The sequence below is a fragment of the Triticum dicoccoides genome, chromosome 7A (assembly GCF_002162155.2).
Source record: "Triticum dicoccoides isolate Atlit2015 ecotype Zavitan chromosome 7A, WEW_v2.0, whole genome shotgun sequence".
NCBI lineage: Eukaryota > Viridiplantae > Streptophyta > Magnoliopsida > Poales > Poaceae > Triticum > Triticum dicoccoides.
Window position 1 is genome coordinate 627,808,003 of NC_041392.1, and position 10,446 is coordinate 627,818,448.

General features: G+C 53.6%; 1 protein-coding gene across 1 annotated transcript; it reads left to right on the forward strand.

The window, feature by feature from the left end:
• The first annotated feature begins 909 nt into the window (after positions 1-909).
• LOC119332274 lies at positions 910-4,520 on the forward strand. Its single transcript, XM_037605453.1, has 2 exons — positions 910-1,011; positions 1,838-4,520. The coding sequence occupies exons 1-2, from the start codon at positions 914-916 to the stop codon at positions 4,167-4,169; spliced, it is 2,430 nt and encodes an 809-aa protein (XP_037461350.1). The 5' UTR covers positions 910-913; the 3' UTR covers positions 4,170-4,520.
• The last annotated feature ends 5,926 nt before the right edge of the window (positions 4,521-10,446 follow it).

Consider the following 10,446-nt stretch of genomic DNA (forward strand, 5'->3'; position numbering starts at 1 on the left):
GAGAGAGAGAGAGAGAGAGAGAGAGAGAGAGAGGAGCGCTGCTCGGCAGAACCTATTTGACGCTCGTTAGCGTCAAAAGGTCGCGCTTTCGCTGAGGGGAGCCGCCTGTCTGGCCGGCCCATGTACGGGCTTCGCGTTTTTTCCGTTAGCCACAGCTTCCTTCGCTTTTTCCTGCGTTTTTTTTCTGTGTTTTTTTGCTTTCGTTTTTTTCAATGTTTGTCCGGTTTTTCAGTGGTTTTGTTCTGATTTTTTTGGTTCGTTTTTCCTTTCGCCTTTTCCTTTGTCTTTTATTTTTATTTCTTCTTCTCTTTACTGTGTGTTATATAAAAAGTTCACCTCCTATTACGACAATGTTCATCGTATATTAAAAAATGGTTCGCCATACATTATGAAAAGTTCACTATGCATTCCGAAAATGTTCATCGTGTATTACAAAAATGTTCATCATACATTTAACAAAATATTCACGACATATTAATAAAATGTTCAATGTATACTTAAAAAATGTTCAGTGTATATCACACAAATGTTCAATGCCTATATCACACAAATGTTCAGTGCCTATTTAGAAAACTTTCATTATATATTTAAAATTGTTCATTATATATTAAAAAGATGTTCAATGGTTGAATTTTTTTTATCCGTCGCTGCGCTTATTTGTTAAATATTCTCGCACCGAATTAATCAGGAGTATTGGTGAGCTCAATTGGTAAAGAAGACGTGCAGTCTATCGTTGGTCGCGTGTTCGATTCCTCGACTGAGCATCTTTTTTGCTAATTTAGTTGCAGCCCGCAGTGAAGCCACCGAATGGGCCGGCCCAATTCGATGCATGCCCTGCGCGAAAGCTCCTCCTGTTGACGCACGCGAGCGTCAGCTAGGAGCACTCGCGCTGCTCGGGCGGCTCTGGAAGCGAATGGGACGGAAAGCGAGCCGCCTGCGGCGACGCCGCCAGCCGCCGGCCGGCATCAGCCCCACCACGTCGCCGTCGCCTTCGCCTGCATCCTCCTCAAGGTATGCACTCTCCCCGTCCTCCCGCTCCTCTTCACCTGAAGCCCAGTTTCTCGTCGCCTTTTCCCTCGTTCATCTCTCGTGTACGCGTTGTTTGTCTACTCCGTCGTGCAACTGTGCAATCAATCGTTCTCGTGGAAAGGGAAGAACTCGAATCGCGTCGCCGCTGTCGTAGGTTTAGATTTTTCACTCGATTTCGCCGTAAAGGATACTACTGAGCCTTGGAACCCTAGATGGGATGTGCATGTACGGATAGTATAATTGGTTTGTTGGTTTTGAGAAGAAAATTAGGTCGAGTGTTCGTCGTACCCCAGTATGTGATTTGCAAATGGAAAGGAGTACAAAAAGTACCCAAGCAGAAGAACCCATGAAATTCCAGAGTATCCGTACTGTACATGTCCTGACAGTCGGTATTGGTAGCACATTGTTATTTATAGAGCTATAACTGCAGCTGTTTTATTCAGTGTTTACAGCCAAGCGAAATGTCATAGCGTCTGTCACCATTTCAGTATCATGATCTGAAGATGCAGATGGTTTTCACTGTCACGAAAAGTTTTAACTACAGGGTGGCTTTCCAAAATAAAATTCTTATCTGTGCATGCTGTCATCTTAGCCCTGTCATATAACCATCTTACAAAATAAATCGACCGACTTGCTGCTTATTTGTAAGTGTCGACTTTCTTGACATTTAAGGGATATACAAGATCTGGAGAACAACACGTTCTTAATTGCTTACCTATGGTCCAAGCATGCTGTCTGCCTTTTTTCATTTGTTACTGGACTAATAATCTTTCTAACCTTTCTGCCTTGAATTTGTTGTGTTTTGCAGAGAGTTTGCCATCATGCAAAGCCCGAGCAAATTGCCTGACCCATCTGTCTCTACTCCCCCAGGAGTGTTGGGGCACCAAGGTTGGGCTGACCTCCCAGATAAACTGCTTCACTCCATTGTTCCTCTGTTGGGATCTTTCCTCGACCTTATAGCGTTTGCTAGCACCTGTGGTTCTTGGCGTGCTGCCTTCTCTTCGTACCCATCCAAATCGACCATCTGCACCAAACTCCCACCTTTCCTCGTCCGACCCAATCTCTGTGTCGATGCCCCTCATCTCCCTTCCAGCAATGGTCGTCACAAGCTACGCACATGTAAGGTCATTGATCTGGCCAACCAGAACAGAGCCCTCCGCTGCCAGATTCCTCAAGAAACTTTTCAGAGGATGCGTTTTGCTGGCTCTTCCTATGGGCATCTCATCTGCTGCCGCCGAGGAAATTGCCTTGTTGTTGATGTGTTCACTGGTGCCGAGGTTTCACTTCCATCTCTCCCATTCAGTGGTGACTGTGAGCAGGAGTTCTACTTTGGCGGCACTCTGACAGCTCCCCTTGCATCACCCAACTGCCATCTCCTTGTCAGCACACGATCCTCCCTGTTTGATTGGCCGGTTGGAAGTGACTCTCGGTCTGAACTCAAGCTTTCTGATGCACGGGTAGATCAGATTGTGGAGTTCAATGGTCAGTTCATCGCCATGGATTATTCTCAGAGGATCTACATTCTGAAGTTAGCCCCCCAGCTTGGCCTGCAGGAGATAACAACCGAGTGGTGGGATGACATGACTGAATGCCCATATCTAAGACCATGGCTGGTGGTCTGCGGTGATATGCTTCTCATGGTTGACCATTACATGAGCTTATCATTTGGAGCACCAGTCTTGTATAAACCCTACCACCTTGATATGTCGACCAGACCTGCAAAATGGGTGGAGGTGAAGAAGCTAGACAATTGGGCACTCTTTGTAGGGGGTGATGTGAGGAGCCCGCCGTTTTCTTGCTTGACCCCAGAGAAGTGGGGAGGGAGGAGCAACTGCCTGTACTACGCCCATTACTCTCAGCCTTGGAGCGTACATGGATTAGGTGACGCGGCAGATGCTGTGTGGGATCCTTCCACCGACCCTGATCTTGTGTACAAGAGAAACTGGTACGGCCAGCTGCAGGCCTTCTGGGTATATCCAAGCATGTTCTATTCCGATGCTCCAGTAGTGACATGGCACCAAGACTGGGCTGACCTCCCAGATAATCTGCTTCACTCCATTGTTCCTCTGTTGGGATCCTTTCTCGACCTTATTGCGTTTGCTAGCACCTGTCGTTCTTGGCGTGCCGCCTTCTCTTCATACCCATCCAAGTCGACCTTCTGCACCAAACTGCCGCCTCTCCTCGTCCGGCCCAATGTCCGTGTCCAAGCCCCTCATCTACCTTCTAGCAATGGTCGTCACAAGCTACGCACATGTAAGGTCATTGATCTAGCCAACCAGAACATAGCCCTTCGCTGCCAGATTCCTCAAGAAACTTTTCAGAGGATGCGCTTTGCTGGTTCTTCATATGGGCAACTCATCTGCTGCCGCCGAGGAAATTGTCTTATTGTTGATGTGTTCACTGGTGCTGAGGTTTCACCTCCATGTCTCCCATTCAGTGGCGACTGTGAAGAGGAGTTCTACTTTGGTGGCACCCTGACAGCTCCCCTTGCATCACCCAACTGCCATCTCCTTGTCAGCACCCGATCCTCCCTGTTTGATTGGCCGGTTGGAAGCGACTCTTGGTCTGAAATCAAGCTTTCTGATGCACGGATAGATCAGATTGTGGAATTCAATGGCCAGTTCATTGCCATGGATTATTCTCAGAGGATCTACTTTCTGAAGTTAGCCCCCCAGCTTGGCCTGCAGGAGATAACTACCAAGTGGTGGGACGGCATGACTGAGTGCCCATATCTAAGACCATGGCTGGTGGTTTGCGGTGATATGCTTCTCATGGTTGACCATTATGTGAGCCTATCATTTGGAGCACCAGTCTTGTATAAACCCTACCGCCTTGATATGTCGACAAGACCTGCAAAATGGGTGGAGGTGAAGAAGCTGGACAACTCGGCACTCTTTGTAGGGGGTGATGTGAGGAGCCCGCCGTTTTCTTGCTTGAGCCCAGAGAAGTGGGGAGGGACGAGCAACCGCCTGTACTACGCCCATTACTCTCAGCCTTGGAGCGTACATGGCTTTGGTGATGCGGCAGATGCTGCGTGGGATCCTTCCACCGACCCTGATCTTGTGTACAAGAGAAACTGGTACGGCCAGCTTCAGGCCTTCTGGGTGTACCCAAGCATGTTCTATTCCGATGGCCAGTGATCATCGATGGGGCAACTACAGCTTGCTGCTCTACCAGCTTCTTCTCGGAAACTATCACTTCCAACAGACTTAGGCAGCTGAAAAAAGGTGCTTTTTCATGGTGACAGTCATGCTGAAGCTTCTGCAGTTAGTTTCATCCTTCTGTTTTAAAACATTGTAGGAGGCGTTTAGGGTTGCAATCGGTGCTTACTCTAGCTTTTGCCAGTTAATTTGTCGTTCAATTTGCTGTTTGGTTGTTGCACTGTATGGATATGTACTTGACTACGTATTGCTCATCTGTGCTGGAGTTGACTAGTTAAGCACCATGTTTCTGCATGACGAAGAGTGTTCCTGCATGTGCCCGTGCTCTTATTTGCATCTTAATCTATTTTAATTCGACAAGTTAATTACAACAAGCAGACTTGCATAGCTAATTTTGCTTGAAGATACATGATGTGTCACTCTTGAATTCGCCCGGTCTGTGAACAAGGCATTTTTTTCTTCAGTTATTGTAACAAGAGTTGCCCCGAAGTGTGTTTTGTTGTGCATGTATGATATACAGAGCTGTTGGTGTCAGCGTGAAATATCGCTGCACCGTTCATATTTCGTATGCGCATAGATATCAAGATGCCTGAAATTCGAAACACATTCCCGTTGAAAGAACACTAATTTCTCAGTTTGGTAACCAAAGAAGGCTTCTTCAAACTTCATGTACAAAACAGTAGGGTTCTAACATAGCCCAGTTTCTAATGATATAAGAATCAAAAGGGATATTGATTTTAACAAATGCATTTTTATTGAAAAGATATTTTAGCCCGTAAAGGCAGCAGGATCTCCTTGAACGTATGGTGTTTGTTCAACATTGGACTTTGGATTACTCCCTCACTACAAAAACAGAATTAAGATTCTACATTTACTTCAAGGAATCGTCCGCTTTCATCTTGTAGCAATCAAGTGTGTCCATGTACAATTCTTCTGTTCCTTTCTGTACACTTGGAATAAAAGTTCGGAGGCAGAGGTGAAAATTGCAGTTCCACATATAGGTGTAACATTGCAATGTTCATCTCTTAGTCCCTTTTTTTTTTTACGAATACAGCTGGTATTTATCGTCCCGGGAAAACTCTAGCTCTGGAGCTGGTGCTTCTGTCACAAGCTCATCCTTGCAAGGGATCGGAGAGGGGAAGGGGGATGGGATCGAGACTTGGAGAAGGGGGATTTCTTTCCAAGGGTGGAGGTACAGATTAGGTGAGAGGTTTAGAGACTTGACATAATTTCCACACACGCACACCTACTCGCTCCAGCTGGCTATATAGCCAGGCAACACTTGGCAACTCGCCTTACAGGTGGGTCCGTGCCAGTAGGCAGCGGGGCCCACCGAATCACACGTCCACCGCATCAGGGCCTGATGATGCCGGTGTGACATTCCCCTCTTCTTCAGAACGAGCGCCATCTTCAGGAACGTCGTCATCGCCAGCCGCTGGCGCGTCCCAGGCTGCTGCTTGAGGGAAACGGCGGCGGAGGGTATCGTAGTCCTCCCAAGTAGTTGCTGCCTCGCCACTGCGCCACCGCACCTTGACTTGCACCAGAGCACTTGCGCCCCGCTTGACCATGCGGCGCTCGACAATCTCCACTGGTTCGTCGTCGTGGCCGGCGAGGTCGGGCGGTCGGGGCAGCTCGGAGAAGACCGGTGTGTAGTTGGGAGTGAACGGCTTGAGCTGAGAGACGTGGAAGATGGGGTGGATTCTGCTGTCCGCTGGCAGCTCCAGTTTGTACGCCAGCTTGCCGATTCTGTCCAGCACCACAAATGGCCCGAAGAACTTGTATGCCAACTTGGCGCACGATCTGTTCGCCACCGAAGACTGCGCGTAGGGCTAGAGTTTGAGAAGAACCTTGTCGCCCACCTCGAAGGAGCGCTCGGAGCGATGCTTGTCCGCCTGTTTCTTGAAGCGATGTTGGGCGCAAAGAATTTGTTCGCGTGGTCGTGCCGTGTGCAGGCCCCAGTCCCAGGGCTCGCCGTCGATGATGGGCACCGTCTTGTCGTCCCAAAGTGTCATGGCGCCCAGGTTGGGTTCAACGCCATACAGAGCTTTGAAGGGGGTGCACTTGATCGAGGAGTGGGATGACGAGTTGTACCAGAATTCCGCTGTAGGCAGCCAGCGGCGCCATTGCCTGGGCGAGTCGTGCACGGCGCAACGCAAGTACATCTCCATGCACTGGTTGACGCGTTCGCTCTGGCCGTCCGTTTGGGGGTGGTAAGCCATGGAGAAGAGTAACTTGGTGCCCGCGCTGGCGAAGAGTTCGCACCAGAGCGCGCTGGTGAAGACGCGGTCGCGGTCGGAGACGATGGAGCTGGGGATGCCGTGCAGCTTGACGATCTGATCCCAGAAGACCTTGGCGACCTGAGGAGCCTTGAACGAGTGCCGAAGCGGAATGAAGTGCGCAGATTTGGTCAGCCGATCCACGACTACCATGATTGAATCGAAGCCCTCTGATGATGGTAACTCTTCCACGAAATCCATGGTGAGGTCGCGCCAGGGAGCAGTTGGCACTGGCAGGGGCGCGAGCGTGCCCGCCGGCTTGGACTGCTCGTGTTTGGCATACTGGCACAAGGAGCACTGCCGCACGTAGTCGGAGATGTCGGTCTTCAATCCGTCCCAGACGAAGAGCTTCTTGATGCGCTGGTAGGTGGCCGTCGCGCCAGAGTGGCCACCCAGCGCGCTGTCGTGCAAAGCGCTAATGATCTTGGTGCGGAGAGCCGTGTTCTTGCCGATCCACAAGCGCTCCTGCTTGCGGATGAGCCCTTTGTAGAGCTGGTAGCCGTCGTCATCGGGACTGTGGATCGCAAGGCGCGCCAGACGATCCTGTGCGTCGGCGTCCGTGGCGTAGGAGTTGGCCACCTCTTGCACCCATGCCGGCTGGCAGATGGAGAGCGCGTCGAGGTTCAGGGTCGCGCCCACACGAGAGAGAGCGTCCGCGGCTCCATTGTCGTTGCCGCATCTGTAGCGGAACTGGAACTGCAAGCCCACCAGCTTGGCCATGGCCTTGCGTTGCAAATCAGTGGCGAGCTGCTGATCTTGCAAGTTGCAGAGACTCTTGTGATCGGTGACGATGGTGAAGGGGCCCCGTTGCAGATATGCGCGCCATTTCTCGACGGCCATCATGACGGCGAGGAACTCCTTCTCGTACGCTGTCAGCTTCTGATTGCGCACTCCCAGGGCCTTGCTGAGAAACGCCACCGGGTGTCCGTCCTGTGCCAGCACCGCGCCGACACCGGTGTCGCACGCGTCCGTCTCAATCGCGAACGGTCTCACGAAATCGGGGAGCACGAGCATTGGCGCGGTCACCATGGCGCGCTTGAGGAGATCGAACGCCACTTGTGCCTTCTCGGTCCACTTGAAGCCCTTCTTGGTCAGTAGGCTTGTGAGCGGCTTGGCAATGATGCCGTAGTGTGCAATAAACTTGCGGTAGTAGCCGGTGAGGCCGAGGAAGCCGCGCAGCTCGGTGGCAGTTGTTGGTGTCGGCCATGCCACCATAGCTTCCGTCTTCTCAGGGTCCGTGGCGACGCCGTCCTTGGAAATGATATGGTCGAGGTAGGAGATGATGTCTTGCGCGAACGAGCACTTGGACTCCTTGGCGTATAGCTGGTGCTCGCGAAGAAGAGCGAGAACGAGACGAAGATGTTCCAGGTGCTCCTCCAGCGTTTCACTGAAGATCAAGATGTCATCTAAGAAGATAATTATGAACTTGCGCACGTACTTGGCGAAGATTGCGTTCATCAGGCACTGGAACGTGGCCAGCATGTTCGTCAGCCCGAATGGCATGACCTTGAAGTGGAAATGGCCATGGTGCGTTTTGAACGCCGTCTTCTCTTCGTCGCCCGCGCGCATGCGTATCTGGTGGTAGCCAGCGCGGAGGTCCAGCTTGGAGAAGAATGCTGCTCCAGCCAGCTCATCGAGCAGTTCGTCCACTATGGGCAGGGGAAACTTGTTCTTGACCGTAGCGCCGTTGAGCCGGCGATAGTGACACAAAAGCGCCAGGTGCCGTCCTTCTTCTTGACGAGCAGCACGGGCGCGGCGAACGGGCTCATACTGTGTTCAATGACACCTGACTGAAGCATCTCTTGAACTTGGCGCTCGATCTCGTCCTTCTGCAAGGGCGAGTAACGGTACGGCCGCGAGTTCGCGGGGCGTGCGTCGTCCACCAGGGTGATAGCATGATCATAGCGACAGTGAGGAGGCAGGCCCTTGGGTTCAGCGAACACATCAGCGAAGTCCGTCAAGACGCTCTGCACACTTGGTGGGATTTTGGTCGCCTGCGGCTCAGGTGAGCGGGGCAAATCCAGCACGGCCATGTACCAAATGTCGTTGCCGGCTTGCCATTTGCGCAATTGGTCTGGTTCGATTTCCTCCACCCGCTCGTGCTGCTTCGGTCGAACACCTTGTAGGGTGATCATGGCGCCGTGGTGCTCGAAGGTCAGCGTCTTGTCGAGCCAGTGGCAACTCATCGGGCTGAACTGCTCCAGCCAGTCCATACCGAGCACGCCGTCGTACGCACCCAACTCCAGTTGCCGCATATCAGTGGTGAAGGTGTGGCCCTGAATCCACCAGTTCAGGCCTTGTACCATGCTGTTACAGGTCATGCGCTCGCCGTTGGCCACGCGAACCTCCACTGCGGGCATTGAAACGGTTGGAGCGTGCACGCGCTCGGCGAACGCCTTGGAGACGAAGCTGTGCGTGCTCCCCGAGTCCACCAGAAGCAACATGACTTGATTGCCGACGAGTGCGCGCAGACGGATGGTGCGCGGCGACTCGGTATCGGCGACCGCATGGGTGGAGAGCACGCAGCACTCGGGCGCGGGATCCTGCTCCACCGCGGCGTCGAGCAAGTCCAGGGCGTGCACCACGTCGTCAGTAAGCACTTTCCCATAGTCGCCAACTTGGATCGTGAGCAGTTGTGTGGCCGGCTTGCATCGATGGTCGCGTGAGTAGCGATCGCCACATTTGAAGCAGAATCCGTTGGCGCGGTGATGCTCACGCAGTTGTCATTCACGCTCAAGGTCGTCGTTGGGAGCCGCCGCACCTCCCGGCCGGGGCGCACCCACCGCGCGGGCCGGAAGCGGCAGTGGTGGTGGTGGTGGAGGTCGCCCTGCCGGAATGATCCGTGGTCGAGCACGTTGCGTGTCGGCCTCTTCTTCCATGATCCGAGCCAACACTGCCGCGCGTGTGATGCTTGACGGCTCTTGGAGGCGAACCGCAGCCCGCAGATCGTCGCGCAGACCCAGCAGGAACTGTGTGACGAACAACTTGGGGTTGAGCGTCGCATCCAGGGCAAGCAGGTGGTACATGTGGGTCTCGAACGCCGTCCTGTACTCGGCGACGGTGCTGGTTTGGCGAAGGTGCAGCAACTTGTGCATCTCCATCTCAAATTCGTCTGGAGCGAATTCGCTGATGACGGCCACGGCGAACTCTTCCCACGTCGGCGAGCGATGTGTCTGCCAGTACGCCTGGTACCAGCGCGTGGCGTGGCCGTCGATGTAGAGCGAGGCCGTGGTCACCCAGCTGTGCAGAGGAACATGGTACAGGTCGAAATAGGTGATGCAGCGGTCGATCCAGAGGCTTGGCGCGTCGCCGTCGAAGTGTGGGAAGTTGTGCTTCGGCGGCTTGACCGTGTACTCCTCGCGCTGCCCGGTGTGCGCCTCGCGGCCCGCCATGAACGCGGCGGACTGCCCCACGCCCCCGTACGGCATGGTGTGCCGAGTAGGTAACAGGGGAGGGCTGTTGTTGGCGAGGCGGACGGCTGGACCTTGAGGCCGAGATCCACGGGCGTGCTCCAGCGGCGTCACCGCAGAGGCCTGGGTGTCGCCGTCGTGGTGGTCGGCGGTGTGCGGTGGGTGGCGCTCCGCTGCGGGCGGCGAAGGCGGGAGGTCGCGCTGCTGCTGGCGAACCTCGTCGACGTCAGCTTGGGTGAGATCCAGTTGCTTGCGGATGTGCGCCAGATCCGCGGAGACTTGCGTGTTGAACGCGATCTGGGCCTCGCGCTGCTTGTCGCTCGCAAGCGTGGTCTCGTCGAAGCGCTTCAGGAGCGCCTGCAGCATGGTCTTGAGCTCTCCCGTGGATTCCGTCATGGCGGTGATGATGTGACGAGACTGAGCAGAAGGTTTGCTGGGCGGCGCCGTCGCACTCGCTCCAAATCAGGCCAACCCCGCTGGGGCTTTCGCGCGGATCTCGCCGGAGCAAGACCGCACCCGCAGCGGTGGATGTTACGGCTCGATCGAAAGGGTATGAGTGGTAGCGAAGAA